The sequence below is a fragment of the Neovison vison genome, chromosome 2 (assembly GCF_020171115.1).
Source record: "Neovison vison isolate M4711 chromosome 2, ASM_NN_V1, whole genome shotgun sequence".
NCBI lineage: Eukaryota > Metazoa > Chordata > Mammalia > Carnivora > Mustelidae > Neogale > Neogale vison.
In genome coordinates, this window is record NC_058092.1 from 71,473,330 (window position 1) to 71,499,981 (window position 26,652).

Here is a 26,652-nt window from a genome sequence, read left to right on the forward strand (position 1 = left end):
CTGTTGGTGTGACTGCAAACTGGTACTATGGAAAACAGTATGGGGATTCCTAAAAAAATTAAAAATAGAATTACCCTTCAATCCAGTAATCACACTACTGAGTATTTACCCAAAGAATACAAAATACTGAGTATTTACCAAAAAATCAAAGGAGTACATGCACCCCCTATGTTTATTACAGCATTATTTATAGTAGCCAATCTATGTAAGCAGCTCAGGTGTCCATTGGTAGGTGACTGGATAAAGAAGTTTTTATATATCTTTATATACACAGAATATTATTCAACCATAAAAAGGAATTAAATCTTGCCATTTGCAACAACATGGTTAGAGCTAGAGAGTATAATGCTCAGCAAAGTCAGTCAGAGAAAGACAAATAGTATATGATCCTATTCATGTGGAATTTAAGAAACAAAGTAAATGAGAAAAGAAAAGGGGAGAGAGACAAACCAAGAAACAGACTCTTAACTGTAGAAAACAAACTGATGGTTATCAGAGGGGAGGGGTCTTGGGCGAATGAGGAAAATAGGGGATGGGGATTAAAGAATACACTTCTCATGATTTAAAAAATGATTTTAAAAATTATACTATGTTTAAAAAAAACTGGAGAATTAAGTTAAATGCCATCTTGAGATTATAAGGTAAATTCAGAATGTAAAACATTTTTTAAAATAACTGGCCCAGTCTCTTCAAAAAGTTAATGCCATGAAAAGGGGGAAAAAGAATACAGGTCTGGAAGAACTTGCACATTAAGTTATTGAAGTATGTGACAAACCCAATGCAAAGATATCTTTGATTGGATTCTAGATTGAAAAAACATTGAGGAAAAATGGACATTTGAGGAAATTTGAATATGGAATGGATATTATTTTACATTAAGGGATTGTTAATTTTCTTAAATGTGAAAATCGTACTGTGATTATTTTGGACAAATCTTTATTTTTAGGCAATGGCTGCCAAAGTACTTAGGAGTATATTTTCACGACATCTGATTTACTTTGAATGGTTTATCAAGAATGGGATAGAGGATCTGAGAGAATCTGTGACATCTGTCAGCCCATTGATCACCAGGGTTGATTTGGCTGATCTGGCTGGCTGAGGTGGGTGTCCTCTTCCTCCCTCACAGCTCCATGTTCATCCCTTCCAAAGCTGCATGCTATGTTGAAGAGGAGGACCTTCCCCAATAAAGAAGGACCATTCTTCAGTCAAGGGCATAGGAGCAGCTGCGCTTGCCTGCTAGAACCTCCAAACAAGCTCTCAAGGTCCATATGTAGGAGAAGTTAGGGTAGTCAAGCTTCCCATACTTCAAACACATCCAAATAAGGCCTGCATGTGGCAGTCTGCCTTTAAGGGAGAGAGAGGGAAAGTAAATATGGTATGATGTTAACTTTTGAATCTACTTAGTAGGTATTTGGGTATTCAGAGTTTTATTCCTTTATTTGTATGTATGTTTAGAATTTTTCATATTAAAATTATAAAATGAATGTCAGATGTCCTTCTATTAAAACCCTGTATTGGCGTCCCATTTTCTGAAAATAAGATCTTTTGGTGGCCTGAAAAACCCTATTTATTTTGTTCCTTGTACTCCTCATTTTTATTATTTTATCTCTTACTGTTCTCTGCTTCAATCATACTAGCACTCTCTCATTTTAGGGGTGCCTGGGTGGCTCAGTTGGTTAAGCGTCCACCATCAGCCCAGGACCCTGGGAACCAGCTCAGCAGGGACTGTGCTTCTTCCTCTGCCCCTACCCCTGCTCGTGCTCCCTCCCCACCCCGACTTCTCCTCACCCCCCCACTATCAAATAAATAAAATCTTAAAAAAAAAAAAAAGACTTTTGCTTTAGGTCTTCTTGGAACTCTCCCTCTACATCAGCACTTGGCTAATTGTTTCTTCCCCTGCAGTCTTAAATCTCACCTTTTCCATAAGACCTACCCAGGCTATTTAAAACTGAAACCTACTTCCCCTTTTAGCATCCAATTTTCTTTACTCTGCTCTTATCCTTTTCCCCAGTACTTACCCCTTTCTCATATACTGTATAACTTATCAGTGTTTTATATTTATCGTTTATTGTTTGTGCCCTTCACAGGTCTGGGACTAGTCTAAGGCAAATAAGTCACTTGCCTTGGGTACAAAATTTAAGGGCACACACCAAAAAAACCCTTCATAATTAAGATAAATAATTCAATAAAAGATTTTTAAATGAAAAACTGATGCAAGAAATCCATAATAGCAACATTTTAAGTGGAAATAGAATCTGATAGTGCCATGCCTACCCATTTTGGAGCCTGAAGCAAAAGGCAAAATATGTGCCCATAAACATATATTTTAGTATATTTTTAAATGGCTAATAATTTTGATGAAAATATTACTGATGAGCTTCCATGAAAGCCAGGAAAGTAAAATTATAACAAATTCATGATTTGACATAAATAGAATATTTGACTTTAACATAATGTTTTGAATTTTAATACATCCTTTTGAAGTTTTCAGTATTTTTTTCAACTACTAGGTTATTCTGAAAACAGTTGACCATCAAGAAATATATATTTTCAAAGAAACATGTACTGAAGTTCATATTTTTTTCCTTTTTCCTCAGGCTTTACTTCTAGTATTAAATTCTGTCATTATTTAAATTTTTGAGATTTTGTTTATCGTGAACTTTTTTGCCCTGAGTAGTTTTTTTTTTGTTAATGTTATTTGTCTTGATTAGTGAGGTTTTGGCATAGCCTTAAATTTTGTACCTGAGGTGAGTGCTTCACTTGTTTCACCCTTCTTCTTGCCCTGATACCCCATTAGAATGTAAAACTATACGTAGGCAAGGATCTTTGTCTTATTGACTATGTATTCCTAATGCCTAGACCAGTGCTGGCACATGATAGACATTCAGTAAATATTTACTGAGGGAATGAATAAACACAAATTCACTATAAATTTTGTTAAAGAAATGTTTTATTATGTATATTTTCTCTGTATTGCCTACTCATTCAGTTATGGAATTAAATCTATACAAACAGTTTGAATTATAGTTCATGAATTATTATAAAAATATTGATAGAATTTACTTGGTTTATACAAAAATAGAGTAAAATGTTTAATAAATATTTTTCCTAGAAAATATTAATGCATTTATATAAAGGATAAGGTCATATTTAAGTCTTCTGAAGGTTTTGCAAATATTATGTAGCTATTAAATATTATAGTATTAATAGTATAGTATAGTGTTAGCTATGAATAGTATAGTGTAGCTGGGGAATTATTTTTTAAATGCTCTGGTGTTCAAAATACAGCATGTGGCAAGCTTGACATCAGATATATACATATATCAAATGTATAGAAATAATTTACTTGGTCTATAAAAACGAGCAAAACATTCAGTTCAATTTAAAAATTTCTAATTTTAATGATTGGTTATATTCAACTATTTAAAGTTTTTCTCAGATATTTAATATTATAGAGTATAATCATTTAAATTTTAATATGCAATGAATAACTTCCTTAGACTAAAAGATTGGAATATTTGCTATAATTGTCCTGTTTCTGTTGTAGTAATCTAAATATTCTTCTAAACAAAGTATTCTAATTGAGGTTTAACAAAACTTTAATAGAAAAGAAAGTTGTTTTTATAAGCATAGGCAAGCTAAGCTGACAGACATGACCTATGTAAGAACAACCATTTCCTTCCCTATCACCATCAGGAATAGGTTCTTCCTAGAATTCTGGGAAACAAGAATACTTCCTAAACCACAGTATTCACACGTTTGCAGTTGCTGAGAACTAGCAATCATCACAACTATGTTAGGCAGACAATATGTAAAGTATAAGGATTCCACAAAATCACCTGAACAGAACTGAGTAGGTAGGGATCAGGGGAGAGGAAAAGGTTGGTAACCAGAAAACTGATCTTGGTGGGCTGATACTCTTATTCCAAGCTGCAGAAAGAAACCTGTGTCAGAGATGTTAGGGTACCCTAGGACCACATCTGTGACATTGTTTCTAAGGAGATGTGTTCCAAGTGCCAAGTAGCCAACTAACCAAAATTTTGGCTCTTCATTTTGTTTTCTGTGTCTGCTCAGAAAAATACATGTATTCCATGTTTATTTCTTACGTTTATTAAGCTTAAAATTTTAGAGGAGATCGGTTGATTTTTTTTCAGTTTAAAAATATTTTAACTGATGTTCTTCTCAATTTATTTATTTAGTTGGTGGAACTTCATGTTTTTTATGTCCCTGAAGGATCGTGGAACTATAAGCTAAATACCATTTCAATAGAAGTTGTTAACAAATTCATTTCAGCTGGATTTATAAGGCAAGTATTTTGTGGTCATGTTATAATGCCTGAAAAAGCAGTCTTTTTTTCTGCAGAGAAAAATGTTTCTTTGGAAATTTACATTATAAATGAGACACTCTGGTCTGTATGATGGATCCAGTTTCTAACTTAATACTATCAATAAATAATGTTATATAACAGTTAATAAGTATTTTAGAAACATATGTTACTTAGGTAACATATGTGCCATAGGTGCCACTGCCACCCAGATAAAAGGGTATAACAGGTATATTACTCTCATTACACACGAAGAGAATGAGAGAATTAAGAGAGAAATTATCTGAAATTGGAAACCTGTTGAAGATCTCTGAATAGTGGTTAGATCAGTAAATCCACAATGACTTTTTTACTGAACTGTTTCAAAATAGAAAGAGACTATATGTGTATATAAACTTACATATATGTACATGTAAGTATACGTACACATAGGAAGCACACATGACATTATTCCTTATCTTCCCCATCACTTCATGCATACTAGTGTCGTTTTTGTTCTGGAACACATCAGACATGAATCTACCTCAGAATCCTTGTCTACTTGCTGTTCTCTTAGTCTAGAATGCTGCTTCTGCCCTAATATATCCTATCTCTTCTATAACTCTTTGCTTCAATATTACTTTTTTGTTTAGATCCTCTCTAATCACTATATTTAAAATTATAGCTACCTTCCCTTCCCTGCTTTATTTTTCTTCATAGTACTTAGCACTGTCTTATGAATTATATTTTGTTTTAGTTTGTCTAATTTTCTTTCCCACCATTAGATTTATAAAGTCTGTAAGGGCAGAGATATTTGTCTCTTTTGTTGATTGCCGTATTCCCATCCTTTAGAGCAATGCCTGATATATAGTGGGGACTCAATAAATATTTTGTGGTTGAATGAATTAATTATATAATGTTTCCCATAAAATCCTAGAAAAACAAAAACCCAAAACAGTAGCATAAATGATGGCTTTAAATTTTAGATGTTGAGGAGTGAAGTATTCTTAATGAACAAAGACAGGGAGTCCGACAGTATTTGATTATCAAAGAAATTTTTAAGCACTGGATCATCCTGTCAAGCTTCCAAAATAAATATTTGTGGCTTAATCATTCTTTATGTATAAAAGTATATAAATTCCATAGCAGAGTTTTCTTTTTTTAATAATACAGTTTGGAGGCAGATGAGAAAAGTAGATAACCATTTTCCTTTTCAGTACAGAAAGGACTTTTATAAACAGTATTTATTTGTATAATCATTTTATTTTTTTAAATTTCCTGAAGTTCTATAAAGTGCCAGACAATGTAAAAATAAATTGAGCTATATATGATACATTAAATTAGTATTTATGTTTGAGATAGCTAACGTTATAGAATTTGTAGTATAGCTGAAACCTGTTTCATTTTCCATTATAAGGCAATGTCATGGTATTTCAGAGTATCTCCTCACCTAACTTTACAAGCCCTGAGAGAACGACTTGGTGAGTTCCTTGGCGAAGATGCTGTTGCAGAAAAATTTTTATTTCTGAAATGCATTGGAAATAATCTAGCTGTGGTAAGTTTTCTTAATTTTATTCCATTTGGGGGTGCCTGGGTGGCTCAGTAGGTTAAGCCTCTGCCTTCGGCTCAGGTCATTGTCTAAGGGTCTTGGGATAGAGCCCCGCATCAGGCTCTTTGCTCAGCGGGGTGCCTGCTTCCCCAGCTCTGCCCCCGACCCCCGTCTGCCTCTCTGCCTATCTCTCTTTCTCTGTCAAATAAATAAATAAATAAAATCTTTTTAAAAAGTTGTTTTTCCTTTTGATTAAAGAAAGCATAACTTAACAAATTGTGTTTTTTAAATGCTTGTCAACTCAGCTTCTTGTCAAGTCACTTCTATAAATGGGATAAGTAATATCCATTATAACAAAATGAAAAATCACTAAAAACATAGATCATCAAGAAAAAATGGGACTTATTGGCATATTACTGGGCACTAAAATGATGGGGGATATTTTGGGCTATGCTTTCCTTGGGAAGAAAAGGAAGACAAACTTAAAATGTTATTATATAAATAATGTGTATTTTTAAATTTAAATGAGTGTTTAAAGTTTTTTTTTTTAATGGAGAGAGAGCATGTGCATGTGTGTGCATGAGCTGCTGGGAGGCAGAGGGAGAGAGAGAGACTCTTAAGCAGGCTTCACATTCAATGCAAGCCTGTCATAGGCTCAAGAGTCAGTCACTCAACCAACTTAGCCACCGAGGTGTCCCCTAAAACATTTAAGTAAGTACTTGTGTTCTGGACAACAATGGGCTTCATTGTTTGGGCCACAGCTAGCCCTATTCGATGTGAAATTATAGGACCCCAACAATTTTTGTTTGTTTGTTTCAGCTATTATTATCTGTTGAACACTCCTGTTTATAGTTTCTGTGGTTTAATGGCAGGATTTTCTTTTCTTTTTTAAGATTTTATTTATTTATTTGACAGAGAGATCAAAAGTAGGCAGAGAGGCAGGCAGAGAGAGCAGGGGAAGCAGGCTACCTACTGAGCAGAGAACCCAGATGTGGGTCTCGATCTCAGGACCCTGAGATCATGACCGGAGCTGAAGGCTTAACCCACTGAGCCACCCAGGTGCCCCTAATGGTGGGATTTTCTAAGTAGAGTTTTCCTACTTGAAATTCTTAATCTAGCAGGCCATCAGATCTCCCAAGTTGCTGGTTTCTCTTAACTACATTTAAATCAAAAAGACTTTCTATATTAAAAATGCAGTATATTCCTGTTCCCCTCTAGTTAACATATTATGTCATTAGTATGTATTTATGTGATTGTTTATATTTAACATCTGATTCTGCCATTAGACTATAACTCCCTGTGAGCAGGGACTTTATTTAATTCACTATTATATTTATAACCAGTGCCTAAAATTAAATTAGAGGTATTTCAGTGTTTTTTGGACAAATTAAATAATGATAGTGGGGGAAAAAAGCATTTTCCATCAAAGTAGTACTGTAAAGGAATTTGCTGCATGGAATTCTCAGGATCAGCAGCTAGATATGAAGTTTTTGTCATTTGAAGTCTGTTCAGTATGGTTAAATATCTATCTTTAAGTTTTTCTCAAGGAAGAAAAAACAATTATCCTTTTTGTTCTTTTTCATAATATCTAAAATACAAATTATCAATTGCAGAATCCTGGGTTGAAAGAGACCTAAATAAAGATAATTTAAATCAACTTCTGAAATCCTTCTAATATTTTATTATTTTTTAACAAATATTTATTGGTGTTTTTCTAGAAACAAAATGAAAAAAAAAAAAACTGGCTATGGATCCAGCCCTTAGAGAGTATTCACTGTAGTGTGCAAGAAAATACATAATTAAAATAGTGTATTTTGTATATTCAGAAGAAAAAGGGATTACTTCTAGCAGGAGAAGAGAGGACATAGAGAACTTTGAGAAAAGAACTATGTTCAGTTTGGATCTTGAAAGATAAATATTTGACCTAGCAAAACTGTTGGGTGGGAAAAGCTTTCTAAGCAGAGAAAATAGAATGAGCACAGAAGTAGAAAAACAAGCAATTAAGGAAGAGTAAATGTTGCCCTTTTTATTGGAACATGATATAAAACGGAATAGTAGAGAATAAATTGTAAAGTGATTTGCTGAAAGTCTTGAAAGCCAGATTAATGAATTTTGTTTGTTTCTGAAGTGTTGGGAGTTTTTAAGCAAAAGATGACACGATGAGAGCCCTCAAAGACTAGAGGCAGGGATTGTAACTAGCAGGCTTTAATTAGGAGACTTTGTAGTGGTTAAGCCAGAGATATAGAGGGCTTAAGGAATAGGCAGGCTCCTTCTCAGATTTTATCTGTTGCTATTTTTCTTCTTAGTTTTCCATTTCAAACACAAAAATCTTTGGTCGCCAAATACAACAAACTCCTTTCTGATTTGTGTTCTTTGCACTTGCCTGGAAATTACTTCCTTAAGATTTTCAAATAGCTTTCTTTTTCTTTTCATAATTCAGGTCTCAGCCTCAAGTATTATATTTTCAAGAGGGCCTTCTCTGACCACCTAGTTTTTAGATGTTCTTTCTCTTAAGTTAATCTCTATTACATCAGGTTTTTGTTTTCATAAATCACATTTCACTATCCTAAATCATGTTTATTTAACATCTGTTCTCCTAAGTAGAATATAAGCTACACGGGAACAAGGACTTTGCCTTGTTTACCATCATATCTCCCACCATATAGAACCCATAGTTCTGACCCATAGTTTGGGTCTTCCTGACCCATAGTATGCCCTCAGTATTTGTTGAATGAATGGTTGGATGGATGGATGAAAAACAAATGAACTCTATGGGCTATATATTTAGGAAATAAAATTTACAACATTGGACTCTGGAACCAGATTATCTGGTTTTGCATCCCAATTTGGAAAGTTCCTAGTTATAAAATCATGGGCAAGTTATTTAACTTCTCTTTCCTCAGTCTTATTGTCTAATATGTAATGTGTGTGTGCCTATCACATGGAATTGTGGAGATTAACTGAGCTAATATATGTAAAGCACCTAAAATAGTGCTTGACATAAAGTGAGTCCATGTAAGTGGACTTATAATCATATATGATCATAGCCATATAATCGTATAACCGTATAATCATAGCCATGATTATAGAACCTATTAAATGACATAGAATTTCTTTTATGTTTTGTACAGTGAATAGAAATAGGATTATGTTCTACATTTTCTAGACTCTAGCCTTAGTTACCAGCTTTTAGATTTGATTTTTATGTCACAGATATGTGCCTTCTACAAAAAAAAAAAAAGGAATAAAAATAACTGAAAACATACAGAAGCTTGATTTTTTTTGGTCATTTATTTCTAGGTGAAGGTAAAACAAGAATCAGAACTGAAACTCAAATCATTTGCTCCTCCATATGTATGTAATGTAACATTTTAAACTTACATTAATTTTTTAACTTACTGTTTTTTAAATTACAAACTAATTTTTTATAAAATTTTCTGTATGTTTTAGGCTCTTCAACCGGAATTATATTTGCTTCCTATAATGGATCATTTAGGAAATATTTATTCAGCATCAACTGTTGCTTTAGATGGGCGGCAAACTAATAATGGTGTTGCTGAGGCTGATGGAATAATCCACAGACCACTTAGAGTAACTTTGTTGAAGGAAGAACCTGGAACAGATCCCAGTTTTTTAGTAAACACTTTGAAAGAGCTTCTCAACAAGAATCAGGAAGAAGGTGATTTCAACCGGAATGGGAAAAACAAAGAGGTTATTATAGTACGTTTTAGTAGTCAGGCCTGTAAGCAAATTCTGGGCAAATCTAGCCTTATAAATGTAGCAATAGCAAACGAAAGCTGTAGTTCCAGTTGGGGTTTTTAAAAAATAGTTTCACCAAGTGAGAGAAAAAAAAAAACAATTAGTATGTGAAAAAGCCAAATAAAAATACTTATTGCACTTAAGTAAACTCTACTACCTTCTTTTGTAATAGCTTCAGATAAAGTTAAGGCCAAAGGATAAAGGAAGTGATCACTGCATAGAACCTTGGTAGTATTACTATGAGTGAGAGGATCTTAACCACAACTGTATCAAACCAAAGCAAAGCAACTTTGATTCTGGGAGACATTTGTATTTCAAAGAATCACAAATCTTTATATGATTACATTCATCAATTTATTGATAGTTCAGTTCTTAAAAAGTATATATTTGCAACACCTGGGTGGCTCAGTCTTTAAGCATCTGCCTTTGGCTCAGGTCATGATTCCCAGCATCTTATGGAATCCAGCCCCTTCTCCCTCTCCAGCTTCTGTTCCCTCTCTTGCTATCTCTCCTTCTCTCATAAAAAAAAAAAAAAATCTTTTTTTTTTTTAAAAAAAGTGGTAGATAATTAAACAAAATTAAACATATAAATAAAGCTGGAACTTTAAGAACTTATTGAAGAAAATGTTGCATAAAGAAATAAACTGTTTATGATGGAAAAACAAATACACTAGATATTTATAAATGAATCCTTCCAACTGATGACAACATCCGTTACAGCTGCAAAATATGCATGTTCTTCATCAGTTGCATTTTTCTCCATCTTCAGTTATAGTCATTCTTACATTGTAAGTTTATAGCTCCCTTCTGATGTGGTTTATTATTTCTGATGAGACATGTGGATGAGATCTACCTATTTTATTTAATGCCAGTGAGATACTCAGAATCTTTACCTCATTGATCTAGGCTTGTGTCTGCTACAGTGTTAAATATTGCTTTCTAGTCAGGATATTACTTAAAGGGGGAAAATACCTGGGGAAAAAAATTCAGAGTGGAATCCCAGCATTCCTGAAAAGTACAAGGTCAAGTAGCTAATGAAGTGGGCATTTGCCCTACATAAAGCTGTGAGTAGTGTCATATTTCATAAACTGAGCTCTACTGGCCAGATATTTGCACAAAACACACAAAAAATCCTTGGTGGGAATATTTAACCCTTGAATTTTGTGAAAATGTAGTTTTTAAATTATATTAATTTCTCGATGCTTTCCTCCAAAAAGAAGTATGCTGGCCAGCATATGCTCATTTTTAAAAAGTTCTGGAAACACCAATAACTATATAAAGAAGAAAATTAAGTTTAAAAATAATTCTACAATCCAGAAATGGCTTTTGTTAGCATTCTGGTGTATGTTCTTCCAGTTATTTTTTTTAGTTCTTGTATGTAATAAATATTTTTAGCTTCTAAAAATGAGGATACAGGCCCTCTTAGACCCTCTTTATATTTTAGAATATATTGTATATCTTTCCTATCAATAAATACAGATCTACATCATTATAGAATTTCTTGTGGCATAATTTATGTACCCAACCCTGTATCAATGTTTTTGCTATTATGAATACTGCTGCGAGCAACATTTTTCTAAGTGCTTTGTGCATTTGTCCTATTTTTTTTAAAAGAAGTTTAATAGTTGTTTCTAAGGCTGTGTTTCTTGTTGTTATTCTTTTTCTTTTAAGAACTTTTCAACATTGTGTGTCCTCCTCTAGTCACATCTTCTTTCTTCCTAGAGATAACTACTACTATGTTTTTTTGTGATCATTGTTTTCTTGCTTTTCTTTACAGTTTTACAACCTGAATATGTGTTCCTTAACAATAGTTTAGTTTTTGTATGTTTTGGGTTGCATTAAGATGGAAACATATTCAAAGTATTTTATTTTTGACTTGCTTCTTTTGTCCAACATTGTAAGATTCAGTCATCTTTCACACATAAAACACCATTTCATTTTTTCATTGTATAATATTTCATTTATGACTATACCATAATTTATTTACTCTGAATATGAACATTTGGGGGTTGCCTGGGTGGCTTCAGTGGGTTAAAGCCTCTGCCTTCAGCTCAGGTCTTACTCTTTGTTTTCTATTTGTCTTGTGTCTTCTATCTTCCTAGTTTTTCCATTTTCTTGCCTTTTTTGGATTGAGAAGTTTTTTATGATTAACTTTTATCTCTACTCTTTGCTCACTATATATCCACTATTGTCTTACAATTTCTTATTTTAGAAAATTGTTAGTGGTTGCTATAAGGTAGAGGTAAGCAAATACCTATATTTATACTTAAAAAATTTTTTTTTAATTTTAAGTAATCTCTACACCCAATGTGGAACTCAGTCTCACAACCGCAAGATCAAGAGTTGTACGTTCCACCGACTGAGCCAGCCAGACACCCCTAATTTATTTTATTTTAATCCATACCTCTGGCTTGTTTTTAATAAATATTTTTGGAACACAGCCGTACCCATTTGTTTACATATTTTCAATGACTGTTTTTACACTATAATGACAGGCTTGAGTAGTTATGATAAAGACCAAATGGTCCATGAGCCTGAAATATTTAGTATCTTGCACTTTAAGAAAAGATTTGCTCTAAGGTATACATTATATACACTTTTAATTTGAAGTCTACTTTCAAATTATATACAACATCATAGATAAGAACCATACAGCAGTATTACTATTTCCTCCCTCGGTTCCTTTGTGCTGTTGTTGTCATATATTTTACTTCTGTGTATAACTCCACAATACATTTTTACCATTTTTAATTTACACTGTTAGTCAACTTTTAAAGAAACAAAAAGTAAGGAGAAAAATGACTTTTTATATTTAAGAGAGAGTTTTTTCTCCCCACCCAGTGATAATAAACCTAATCTTTATATCAGTGCATGATCCTGGGCTCAAGATGATCCTCACAGCTTTGGCTCCTACCCTTCCTTTAGGCCTTGCCTCTAACTGGGGATGAGAGGGTTTTCTATCCCCTCCCCAAAGACTTTTCAAAGCTAATATTGTTGGAAGGAGAGTCACCTGCTTGCTGATGGCTTTTGCCTCTATTCCTCCATGAGTCGCAATAGATTTTTGCATGGGTTCTGAAATGGGTGAGTTTCCTCTTCCTCCCCACAGCAGCTTAGTCTTTTCCTTTGTATGAAAGGATAGTGTTGAGAAGGATGGGGTTTCATACCTATGTGCCACTGATGACTCTTTCAGTTTACCTGCTCTACCCCCAGTCTTTCTTGTGAGTATGATACAGGCATATGGGAAGAAGCTTGCTATTAAGTATTGATGTCCTTTGTGTCTTAGGATCCCAGAGATTCTAAACTATCCTGGTAACCTACATTGGCCTTTAGAATGCCTTAAAATTTTAACTATTTTCTTATTTCTTTTAATGGTAGTTACCCCTTCCTCCTGTGCTCTGCCATAGAGGAAACAATTTTCCCCTAGAAGGGAATTGGAATTCAACTTCTTGCAAATATAATTCTCCAATGAATTCAAGAAAAGTTATTATTTTATAGGTTATGTACCTTTTTCTCCTTGTTCAAGTTGGAGCACTGTTTCATCTTTCTATAATTCTAACCAAAAATGGAACTGCATTTCTTAAATTTTAATATAATCAACTTTATTGGTATTTTCATTTATGGGTAGTGTTACTTATATATTTTTTTTAAAATCCCTTTTCTACCCTGAGATGTATTATCTTTCAAACATTTTGTGTTTGCTTTTCCAATTTAATTTATTAATCTATCAGGAATTAATTTTTACATGTGATGTGAGATAAAGTTCCTTAATTTTTTTCCACATGTACTCTTCCCATTTGATTGTTGTACAGTTTCTTAAAATACCAAATTACTCTTTTGTGGTGCATGAGAATGCAAAATATCTGAGGTCTAGCATTATATTATCAAATATAGCTAGGAAGGCAGTACATAGTATGTTTTACAAGTTCTTTAATAAAGGAGAAAAGAGTAATGCTTTACCCATTTTCATATCAAAATGGGTATTCCCTTCCATTAGATATCTTCTGTTCCTTCCCATGGGTCTGTGCTACACACCTCTACATTTTTGTGTCTCGACTTTAATGTGTTTAATACTTTATTGTTGCCTCCAAACAAGTATGCTTTCTTGTTTGGTTTCATTATTCTTCTAGTTGTTCAGACTTTGGTCATTGTTATTCTATTTGTTCAAACTTTGAAATATTCCTCACTATAGAATAATAGATTCTTAGAGTAAAGGAAACTTGAAAACCATTTTGTAGCCTCCTTGCTGCTTATAATCTGTTTTCCAGTCTATCCTCCAGAATGTAGTCAGCATCATTATTCTTGTTACAGGCTGGATTATTTATCTCCCTGCTTGAAAACCTTTGAAAGACTCATTGATTGCTCCTTAAAGCCCAAGTTCTTTAAGATGACATAGGGAGTGCTTTGCACTCTGACTTCAAACCCAGGTTGCAAACCCAGGGCTGCAAATGTTTGGCCATGCAGATTGTTCACTGCCTAATGCCTGAAGGCTTCTTTCACATAGATGATGATATGAATGGAGCTTTCAGGATTTGCCTAATGGAGTAATTGGTTCTGTAACTTTTAGCTATTATTATTATTACTATTACTACTCCTATTATTACTACTGCTGCTACTGCTGCTACTACTACTACTACTACTACTACTAATACAGTTTGGGGGTAGAAGGGGAGGAAGAAATACCATGAAGTACAACTGGAGAGAAGGTAGGGACTGCAAGAGCCCTGGTTCCAAAACTAAGGGATTTTTAGGCAATGAAAAGCCATCTGAGCTTCTGTTTGTTTGTTTCAAGTTTTTATTTAAATTCTGGTTAGTAATATTAGTTATTACTAATATTAGTGTAATATTAATAATATTACACTAATAATGTTAGTGTAATATTAGTCTCAGGAGTAGAATTTAGTGATTCATCATTTATGTATAACACCCAGTGGTCATCACAAGGGCCTGCCTTTAATACCCATCACCATTTAACCCATCTGCCCACCCACCTTCCCTCTAGCAACCCTCAGATTGTTCTCTATATTTGAGTCTGTTTTATGGTTTGTTTGCCTTTCCTCCTACCCCCCACGATTATCATCAGTTTCATTTCTTGAATTGCACATATGGTATTTTTCATTCTCTGACTTATTTCACCTAGCCTAATACACTCCACCTCCATCCATATTGTTGCAAATGGCAAGATTTCATTCTTTTTGATGGTTGAGTAATATTCCATTATATATTTATATGTGTGTGTGTGTGTGTGTGTGTGTGTGTCCCCACACCACAACTTCTTTATCCATTCATAAGTTGATGGACATTTGGGCTCTTCCCATAGTTTGGCTACTGTTAATAATGCTATATGTTAATAATTAATAATGCTATGTTAATAATATTAATAATGTTAATAATAAACATCAGGATGCATGTGTCCCTTCAAATCGGTATTAGATAAATTCCTAGTAGTATACAATTGCTGGATTGTAGGGTAGTTCTGTTTTTAATGTTTTGAGGAGCCTCTACTGTCTTCCAGAGTGGCTGCACTAGCTTGCATTCCCACCAAAAGTGTAAGAAGGCTCCCCTTTCTTCACATCCTTGCTAACATCTCTTTCCTGTGTCATTGATTTTAGCCATTCTGACAGGTATGAGGTGGTTTCTCATTGCACTTTTGATTTGTATATCCCAGATGATCAGTGCTGTTGAGCGTATTTTCATGTGTGTGTGTTGGCCATCTGTATGTCTTTGGAAAAGTGTCTATTCATGTCTTCTGCTGATTTCTCAACTGGATTATTTGTTTCACAGGTATTGAGTTCAGTAAGTTCTTTATAGATTTTGGATACTAACCCTTTATCAGATATAGCATGTGCAGATATCTTCTTCTATTCCAAAGGTTGCCTTTAAATTTTATTGATTGTTGCCTTTGCTGTGTGGAAGCTTTTTATCTTGATGAAGTCATTTTGGTTTTGAGTTCATTTGTTTTTGAGTTCATTTTGGTTTTGCTTCCCTTTCCTTCAGAGACATCTCTAGTAAGAAGTTACTCTGGCCAATGTCAAAGAGGTTGTTGCCTATGTTTTTCTCTAGGATTTTGATGGTTTCCTGTCTTACATTGAGGCCTTTCATCCATTTTTAATTTATTTTTGTGTGTGGTGTAAGAAAGTGTCCAGTTTCATTCTTCTTGGTGTTGGGGAAATTGTGTTGGGGAAATTCATATGACTGTCCAATTTCCCCAACACCATTTGTTGAAGAGATGGTCTTTTTTTCCATTGGCTATTCTTTCCTCTTTTGTTTTAATGGGAGTAACATGGCTGAATTTCAGTTCTGGAAAAACAACTTAGGTTACATTATGGACAATAGACCGAGGTAATAAGACCTAAACTATGAAATGCAGTAGGGAATAGAAATCAGAACTTGAAATCAAGAAACTCCCGAGGATTGGGTACTGTGCTACGTGCTTTACATATACTTTGCCATTTTAGGAATAAATAAGGAGACTTGGGTTAGAGAAATAACACCTGCTGTGACAGTGTTAAACTCCTGTGTGTCTGACTAAAGGCCATGCTTTATTTATAACACTGTGCTAGAGTCATACTGAACTTTTCACTGTTGTCAAAAATACTGCATATATTGGTACACTGTATCTTCCAAATGCCATTTTCTTTGCATGAATTATTCTTACACTCTTCTTTTTCAGGCAAACATCTCACAGTTCAAAACATAGTTTCACGGTTATCACTTCCTTTTCTCTGAATTTGCAACATTTTATGCATATATTACTACACGTCTCAAAGCACTATTATGATTTTTTTCAAAGTGAATAGACCTTTCTTTATGTTTTTAAATTGCATAGGTATTGAATGTTGCAGTCATCATGCTCTATACTGTTACTAGGAATGAGATCCACTAGCCATATCCCTATCACAATTACTCAAAATCTGAATTTTGCATTGTTATTTCTTTCTTTGGCAGGGTGGGGAGCTGGTATTTTACTCTTAGCTTTAAAATAGCTGATATATCTGGTTTTTGTTCATTTTGCATTGAATATATCCTTTAGAAAATCCCTGTTTGTTCTAAAAAGATTTTCAAATGTGCATTTGAAATGTATATTTCAAAGGGAAATGTAGCAGCTAGACTAAACTTAAATCGGTATGGGTTGCAAAATTTTGTGGCAACCATTATAAATGATTTTTCAATTATTAACATGACTATTAATTTTTTCTAAATTAAAAAATTTGATTTTTCCAAGGGAAAAATAGCTGTATTAACACTTTCAGGTTGATAGATCTTTTGTTCATATAGATCATATAGAGAACATTAATGTTAACATTTTAAAGGCATTGCATAGTTTTCCTACGTGGGGAAATTTTGTTAAAATGAAGGGAGATTTTATAGCTAGAAATGTATGTGAAATAATAAATGACATTATATGCTCTATTTATAGCAGCATTTTCCAGAGAAGTTTCCTCAATACAATTTCAAAAGATGCTTTTGGCAAAAACTTTCTGAAGACAATTAAGTTTGAGTAAAACCCAATTTATCCCCATCTTGCAGATTCACATTGTACATAAAAACAGAAATCCTGCAAGTGTGTGTGTGTAGCGGGGCAGGGTTGTATTCTTGGTAGGGTTCCTTAATCCGTTTTCTCCCAAACTGAATTGACCAAAGAATTCTTCACATAAACTGTTTCATGAAATTCACTTTGGAAATTGTTGCCTTATATCATGAATAGTAGAGTTCATGGAAATTCTGAAACATGGGACAAGATTATAGTATGTACATATATATATATATATATACATATTTGTATGAACTTTCATTTTACTATTTTCTTAATATTATGAACTTTATTTGCCATGGATGAACAGCAGCATCAGCTGGGGGGAAAGCCACTCCAAAAGAAAACCAGACTGGAAAAAATCAAATTGGAAATTCTGAAGTTCCAGGATCATTGGAATCGAATAGTGATTATTTTAGCAACAAAAAAAGGTAATTACTACAGATGTTGATTCTATGTGTCATAGTCTAAACTATAAGAAAGAGATATCCAGAGTACTGTTACAAGGACTTCTAATCAGAACAAACATATGAGTGAAATTAGTAATATTTTAATAAAAATGACCTTGAATCTACTGTTATATATGAACAATATAATGAATAATAATCCAATATAATCAATAATTTATCACTTAAATTTATTTCCATTGTGATTATTTTATCAGGGCAGTGTAATGACAGAAAAATTTGCCTTTACTTGACTTTCTTAGAATTAATTTTTCTGCCTCACTTAGATTCTAGGTTATGGGTAAACTAACCAGCATGCTTAAGTTTCATATGGAATCATTTCATTCAGAATTATAGTATTTAGACAACAGTTTTGCATATAGTATTTTGAAATTAAGATAAGGGATTTTATAAACAATCATTCACAAAAGAACTATAAATAAAATTTTCCAAAATTTTTAATTATTTTACTTTGCTATAGACAGTACAATGTGATTTGAATTTAGCTGTAGTAAATATGATTTTCTTACTCATACCAAACATAGTTTGTGTTGATCATTAATGAGTTTAATGATCATTAAAGATAATATGCTATTGGTCTCAGGCTTTTTAAGGTTTTAATGTTACATTTGTGTTTACAGAATATCAAGTAAGATATGTAAAATGCAAAAAGCTAATGTTCATGAAATCATTTTTTAACATGACTTTCAAATCTGTCATTCCCTTTAAGTCCGTTTCTTTGGAAAAATGAAGATGATGGAGTTAATATCATTAGAACAGAGGACAATCAGGTATGACTTTAAAGTTTTTGTTTAAATGCAATATTGCAACAATATATCTACAAAACTGCAGCGTAAAATGTTTAAGGTTAGAGGATGGGAGATAAGCCTCAAGAAAGCTCAGGAGTCAACCATTTCAGTGAAATTTTTGGGTGTTCCGTGGTATGGGTGAGACATATTGAGGTATGCCTTTTAGAGTGAAAGTGAGGTTTATATATCTTGCCCTAGTTTTCACGGAGAATCAGTCATTTGATGGACCTCTTTGGAAGCTGGAGAAAGATTTGCCACATTTGGATGTGCTGCTTCAGTTTTGGGTTTTTGTTTGTTTGGGTTTTTTTAAAATCAAGTAATCTAAAAAACTGCCAACTTGGGGCCCAAAGCAAGAGAAGGTTCAGGAGGTGATCTGAGAGACACTGCAAGTTGCCACTTAGGTTGTAAAGGCCAGGTCATACAGTACTGCCTGATGTGTAGTAGACTGGAATGCTGAATGGAGTCTGAGGCAAGCTCTGGTAGGAGAATCACAGCTCAGAGCCCTTGGGTTTTAGAGCAAATAAATGTTCTGTTGTTTCTGGATATTAATAAAACATGCTATCTTCATGCTTTAAAATTTTTGACAGTCTAGTGGATAGCTTAATGCTATCCATGGTTTGAATTTTAATTTCCCAAATTATCCTTAAAGTTGATCATGTTGGCTCAGTGGGTTAAGCCGCTGCCTTCGGCTCAGGTCATGATCTCAGGGTCCTGGGATCGAGTCCCACATCGGGCTTTCTGCTCAGCAGGGAGCCTGCTTCCCCATCTCTGCTTGCCTCTCTGCCTACTTGTGATCTCTCTGTCAAATAAATAAGTAAAAATCTTTTAAAAAATAAAAGTAAACAAAATTGTAATTTCAGAAAACAATTCAGATATCAGATCCATTCTGTTTTGTTTTCTTTTTTGCCTTTTATATATGTTACTTTCTCTAAATAACATATAAAATAGATATAAATAAAAATAGTAAAATACATATATTTTACTAAAATAGAAAAACAGACATATTTTACTAATTTTTGTGTTTCATATTCTTTGCTCTTTTTATTTGTATTCTCCACTATCCTTTTCTTTTGGGCCATATTTTTTTCCTTTATTAGATACTAATCTATTCATTTCTGCGACAATTTTGTTTATCCTTTCATTTCTTTTTTCAGTTCAGCCAACTTTCACGTCTTCCTCTTGTTTTTCCTATTTTATTCTGAGTTTTAAAATTTCTGATTTATTTTGTTTGTTGGTATCTGCAAATGCTTGCTTAATTATGTTTAATCTATATTGGAACTATTGTTAAGTCTTTCTCTATTTCAGGGCTGCCTATTTTGTTTTGTTTTATTTCTCTGTTTTGAGGGTTTTAAAAAATAAATCTGTATGAATGCTAGATTATTTTGAGATATTGTTTATGTTTACTTGTGTTGGATTTTTCCTGTAAGTAATAACAGGTGTTCTTACAGAGGACAGGGAATGCTGTTTGGTGGTTTCTTTTGCTTCTTAGATCAGGAGCTCCCTCTTCTGTTGCTGTAGTGAAGTGCAGCAATTTATCTTTAAATGGGGTCTTTTGTGTCTATTTTCGTTGAATTCTCTTCTACTATTTAATTCAGCAGAGCTATCTTGGCCACTTTCTTTTACCACTTGGCCCTGAAGAAACACCCTCTTCCAATTATTTTCCTCTCTCCTAGAATCTGTCTTCCCATAATTACCACCTCTGGCCCCCTATATTTTATAAACCCCTTCTTCTGGCCTCCTCATCAAGTGCTCTGATTTAAAAGATCTTATCCTTACTCTCAGTATTTCTTCTGCACATGGGGTCCTCTCCTTCAAGACAAAATCATGTTTATTGTGTTATCTTTGTATAGTAGTCACTAATGCACAGTCCCATCTGCTTGTAGGTGTGGGCTCCTGAGCGCACTCTCCTCATCTAGGGTGTTTATTTCCCCATGTATATGTAAAGTAAAGTATGTGTAAATTAAAGGAGTCTGTGTCCTACTTATGCTGTAGACATAAATTATGGGTAATTTTATTTGCTTTCCTTTTATAGTAATTGGGAAGATATATGGAAAAATTGTAATTTAGGTGGTTGCCATTATTTTATTAGAATCTGAGCTTAACCTTAAAAACTAGAAAAAGAACAATAAAACAAAGGAGGAGTAAGGCCTTAATGAAGATAGGAGAAACTAAGAAGTTACAGAAATGAAAAACCTAGCAGAAAGAACTGAAAACAACTCAAGATCTATGACGTGCTAGTGGGAAAAACGTCAACATTGGTAAGGCTTAAGGTACTTTATCATAAAAGGGTGGTAACACAAAAGTTAGGAAAGGTGAAGGTGATACAAACACAAATACAGAGCAGATAAAGGATATGAGAATAAAATATTTCCTAAAATTTGAAAATGTAATACATTTCCTAATTTTCAAAGGAGAATATAAATGATTAAAGTTGACCCAATTTTTAAAAAATCAGTAGTCGTCTTAGAAAAATTTTGAAGTTATAAGTAACTAAGAAATCTTGGAAGGAAATCATGTTTAGGAAGGATTAATGGATTCCTTTTTTTTCCACTCTTAATTTTAAATGAAGTGCTTGTGTATAATGTCCAAGGAATAGTGGAGAAACTGGAGCACAAGAGATAATCTGTAGTTACAAATACAGATTTGGGAGTTTGTCACCATATCAGTAAAAAAAAAAAATGCATTGCTGTTGTGAATTATCAAATACAAATAGGTGAAAAGTAATGTGTTATCCTATCAGATCCTACTGATTTTCATGTTTGCTTACAGATAGATAAAAAAGAGTGTATCACCCTACCAGATCTTATTGATTTTCCTTCACTTCCTTGTCAACCTGCTCTTTCTCCAGGAATAATTGATATATCTTTATTACAGATTGAAAGTAAGTATGTTGACACTGTAAGTACAGATGATTCTGTGAGGTGAAGTTAAATATTAATGGAAAATTATTGCCTACTGGGTAGAGAGATTCAATTTGGGAAGATAAAGTTCTAGAGATAGGTGGTGGTGATGGTTGCAAAGCATCATGAATGTACACAATGCCACCAAACTGTACATTTAAAAGTAGTTAAGGGGCGCCTGGGTGGCTCAGTGGGTTAAGCCGCTGCCTTCGGCTCAGGTCATGATCTCAGGGTCCTGGGATCGAGTCCCACATCGGGCTCTCTGCTCGGCAGGGAGCCTGCTTCCCTCTCTCTCTCTCTGCCTGCCTCTCTGTCTATTTGTGATTTCTCTCTGTCAGATAAATAAATAAAATCTTTAAAAAAAAAGTAGTTAAAACTGTTGATGTGTATTTTACCACAAAAATGTTATTTCAAAGTATGTGAATGATATGTTTTTACTGCATATGTTTAACAATCACTAATGTTACTTGGGCTTTTAAAAATATACATTTTGGGGGGCACCTGGGTGGCTCAGTCTGTTAAGCATCTGACTCGTGATTTCCACTGAGGACATGATCTCAGGGTTGTGAGAGTGAGCCCCACATTGGGATCTGTGTTCAGTGCAGAGTCTGCTTAAGATTTTTCTCTCTTCCTCCCTCTGCTCACACACACACTCTCTCTCTCTCTCTGAAAAATTAATGAGATTTTTATATATAAAAATACATCAAGAACAACATGTCTAGGTCAAAGATAAATTTACCAAAAGAATTAAAGCAAGATGCATAATTACTTCAACTTTACCTAATTTCTACACATATATGTAAATGTAGAAGAGACATACTATATTCTTTACATATCTGAAAATCCCCTCATTCTGTTCCTGTTAGAAACTGAAATGACTCCTCAGTATTTTCCATGGTGGCAAATGCAACAAAAACAAAAACAAAAAAACAGACTTTTGGGTAAAATTTACTCTTGCTATTTTAAGTACTCTTAAGTTTTACACCTAAAAGGTTATTACCTTTTAGGAGAGAAGATTATTGAACAGATGAAACAAGTAAAGGAAGAAAGAAGATATTTGGAAAGAATTAGAGAAGAACTTCTAAAAAAAGTTGAAAAGCTATGTGAACAGAGAAAATTGAAGCAATATCATGGTAAAGTTTATTACACCTTTTATCACTCTATATTTTATCATTAACATGCTTTACAGAAAGTTTTTAATTTAAGTTCAAATATTTTTTATAATTGGCATTCATTTATTCATTATTGTCTACTAAATTTAGCCACTGTTCTAGGGGCTGAGGAAATAATAAGCAGACACAATTTTGACTCTGCCCTCAAAGAGCTTATAGTCCAGTGAGGAAATGATAATCAGGAAAACAATGATGCATCCTGATGATGCTATGATAAAGGAATTACAGAATTGTACACCTAGAAGTACAGAGGAAAAACACCCAAATTAAATGGGAGAGATCAAGAAAGGCTTCCAGGAAAAGTGTTAAGGATGCTAGAATCTGAAATGTGCCTCTTCTTGCCTATAGGCCTTCAGAAATGTTTTTCCCTCTGCCGGCTACATCTTCTTTTCCTTCTATCTACCCTCATCCCAGGTCACCTGGCTTTTTCCTACTAATCATTCAATCTCAGCTTAGGTATCAGTTACTCTAGAATCTCAGGATTCATACTCTAGAATACTCTAGAATCAGTTACTCTAGCAATCTCAGGATCTTTGTCTTCCCTACATGGTTAATTTTGTGGTATATGTCTATCTGCTTTGAGTGAATGAACGAATGAGAGAAATTAGGTAGAAAAATAGCTTGTTTTCTTGCAACAGAATTAGAAACAAGTGTTATTGGGACTGGTAGAAATGGAAAAATGAGACAGAATGGAGAAAGTATAGAATAATGGGTTGAGAGATGTTGATTTGAAAGGACTACATTTTGAGTTGTATTTGAGGATTGTATGAATAAAAGGTATATATGGAATTAACTGGTTTTAGGATCCTCAATTTACAGCAAGACTATTTCTTTAGTACTATAACTGACTAAAAGTTACAGACATAATGTCAGAGATACTTCTGCAGGCTCCATCTCATAATAAGTGTTACTCTGGAAATGGTGGCAATGACTCAGCTTTGTTGTACTGTTCAAAGAGACTTTATCAGACAAATTTGAGTAATGGACTAAAAATCTTAGGACCAAGATTCTAATACCAGATCTATCTTTTACTTATTTCTTCTCTTTGTGCCTCCCTTTTGCTGTTTATAAAATGAGAATGATCATTCACTTTCTATTTCAACAGGAATGTTTCAAGATAGAAGGCCATGTATCAGCCATCAAATATTTACTGAGGTTATGTGCCTCAATTCCCTGCATTGTTTTAAATGTTGAGGGTACACCAGCAAACAAGATAAACAAGGCCCTGCTCCTAAGGAGCTTGCTTCTAAATGGGAAAAGACAGAGAGTGAACAAATAAGACAGTATGAGCTACTGAGCAGAGCTCAGAAGTCAGTTAAAAGAGAATAGTAAAGGGTGATGGCACAGTAGAGCTGCTTGAGCTAGGGTTTTCAAGGAAGGCATCACTGAGGTGGTGTCATAAAGATATGATTAATAAGGAGGCAGGCAGATAAGAAAATAGGTGAGGGGGAAAGTCTGAACAGAAGGAACACTAAAATGTCAAGGTCCAGAGATGGAAACGAGCTTTGCAGTAGTAAGGACCTGAAATGAGGCAAGTGTGGCTGGAACGAAATACAGAGTAATGTAGAGGAAAATAAAATCAAGAGGTCAGCAAGGAACAGATAGTCTCATTCAAGAAATCTAGATTTTATTCTAAGTAAGGTGGGAAGCCATTGGAGGATTTTTAAGCCAGAGGTTTATAGGATTTAAAAAATATTTTTAAAAGATCAGAATGACTGCTATATGGAATAGCCTGTTCTTTTTACAGAGGCAAGAATGGAAGCAGAGAGACCAATTAGAAACCTAATGGACTTTCAGAAGATGATAGTGGGGGTGCCTGGATGGCTCAGTCCATTAAGCATCTGACTCTTGATTTCAGCTCAGGTCATGACCTCAGAGATTGAGCCCCATGTTTTTGGCTCTGTGCTTGCAGGGAGTCTGCTTCAGATTCTCCCTCTCCCTCTGAGCACACATATATATGCATGCTATCTCTCAAGATAAATCCTAAAAAAAGATGATAGTGGATTAACTAGGGACATAGCTTTGAAGAAGGTAGAATGTGCCAGATGCTGGAAGTATTTTGGCAATAGTATCAATAGAACTTACTGAAGGACTGGGTATAAGGCATGAGGGAAATAAAACTCTTGAATTTTAATCAAATCTCCTTATAGACTTTTTAAATTGGTGTTTTCATTTCTTTATAATCTTTTAAAAATAAACACATATTTTGATATAATAGCATGCCATTTGTGTTTCTATTAAGTTTGTATTTAGAATCTCCTTGGTGTCAAAGTGAGAGCCTAAACTGGCAGTATTACGTTCTAATTTTCTCAACTAAGGGGCTCAGATTTAAGAAATTCCTGTCCTATATAAGTTTTGGTAATATATTTGGAATAATTTTAATAAGTGATGAATCAGAATCAGCTTACTTTATAAAACATAAGTCATTTTGGAGGGCTGAAAAAACAGTACGCCTTTCTCTGGAAAAAAGTGATCAAAATAAATACACACGTTTTGCTATAGGTGGTATTTTCAATGAAGATTTTTCAGAAGTAACTACAAATTTAAAGAACTTCGTTTGGTTCATGTGTTTATCACTACTATATTTGTAAGGCAAATCCTTTTATTATCTAATAAACATTTCAATCTTTGCTTTAATTTCCTCAACATATGAGGGAAGAAGGTTAGGGGAGCAGAAGGGTTTAAATTAACTCTAGGGTCCTTTCCAGATGGAAAAGTTTAATCCTTTAGTCAGACTTACACTATAATCTGCTTTTTTATAGCCTGTGATGGTTGGAAGAAAAAATATTTGGAAACAAAGAAAATCACAGCATCACTAGAGGATGTTTTAACAAAACTTAGAGAAGATTTGGAACTTTACTATAAAAAACTGCTCATGCAACTTGAATCCAGGGAGATCAAGATGAGACCAAAGAATTTGGCAAACATCACAGACTCTAAGGTACTTATTACTAAATGTGTTCGTATTATGTTAGAGACGTTCTACTCAAAATACGTGGTTTATCATTGTTAGTATTATCATATGTAGGATGCTTGGGGCTACAGGTAACAAAACCTTGACTTAACCTGGCTTCAACAATAAGAAAATTTATGACCTCCTGTAATGGGTGCTGAGAAAATACTATCAGCAGCTTCATGATGTCTTTAAAGGGCTAGGTGCTTCCAGTAGTTCTTCCCTATTATTTTCAGAGTTGGCCTCTTTATAAGACTGCTTTTCCTCATGGTACCAGTAGAGTTTCTGATAGCTAGTAGGACTATATGCCTCCCAAAAAAGAATATATAAAACTTTTCCTTTAGCCCAGTGGGGGTTCAACCAGGTTGAACCTGGATTAATAGTAGTTATCAGGGAGTACTCCGTGTTTATTTAGACTACTTAGGATCTACTTTGGTACCTGGGGATAGGGTCCCCAGATTCTTTGAATCTATGGGAAAGAGATGAATACCTGATGCAATATGGCAGGGGTCAAAAGTCTGCACTACATTCCTTTTCTTTAGCTGGGGACTAGTTAATAACACCCACAGAATATAAAGGTACTGGTATTCTAAGAAAATTATTGAATTATATTTTGATCTTTTTTCCTGAGATAGTATTGAACCTTGATAGATCAGAGACATGAAGTTCACTTTTTAATTGAGTTATCATGTATATAAACAAATAAATTCAAGGCCATTTATCAATTTTTGTTGGTTGACCAAAAAAGATTGCATGTTAATTACGATTAAGAGTATGGATTTGACTTTAGACATGATGAAATACTGAAAGTTTGCTATTTTATTTTTTCCCAGTCTTATTGAGATATAATTGGCATATAACATTAGGATAAAGTGAATATATGTATATATTATAAAATGATTCACACAATAAGTTTAATTATAAACTATTTTTCCTGTGATGAGAGCTTCTAAGGTCTATTCTCTAAGAAACTTTCAAATATACAATACAGTATTGGGTTGTTTTTTTTTTTAAGATTTTATTTATTTATTTGACAGAGATCACAAGTAGGCAGAGAGGCAGGCAGAGAGAGGGAGGGAGCAGACTCCCTGCTGAGCAGAGAGCCTGATGCAGGGCTTGATCCCAGGACCCTGAGATCATGACCTGAGACGATGGCAGAGGCTTTAACCCACTGAGCCACCCAGGCGCCCCTGCAATACAGTATTGTTAACTATAGTTATCATGCTGGGC

General features: G+C 34.0%; 1 protein-coding gene across 4 annotated transcripts in view; it reads left to right on the forward strand.

Moving 5' to 3' along the window:
* SPATA1 (spermatogenesis associated 1) overlaps positions 1-26,652 on the forward strand; it is a 51,340-nt gene that overhangs the window by 16,284 nt on the left and 8,404 nt on the right. For 2 of the 4 annotated variants that reach the window (XM_044238581.1, XM_044238582.1), the window contains exons 3-11: positions 4,200-4,306; positions 5,741-5,858; positions 9,153-9,206; positions 9,303-9,531; positions 17,453-17,573; positions 18,319-18,379; positions 21,167-21,278; positions 22,305-22,430; positions 25,232-25,410. In XM_044238581.1, coding sequence (XP_044094516.1) covers positions 4,200-4,306; positions 5,741-5,858; positions 9,153-9,206; positions 9,303-9,531; positions 17,453-17,573; positions 18,319-18,379; positions 21,167-21,278; positions 22,305-22,430; positions 25,232-25,410 — 1,107 coding nt within the window. Of the gene's footprint in view, positions 1-1,126; positions 1,263-4,199; positions 4,307-5,720; positions 5,859-9,152; positions 9,207-9,302; positions 9,532-17,452; positions 17,574-18,318; positions 18,380-21,166; positions 21,279-22,304; positions 22,431-25,231; positions 25,411-26,652 lie in introns of all 4 variants that reach the window. The other 2 variants (XM_044238584.1, XM_044238583.1) reach the window with 2 other exon arrangements.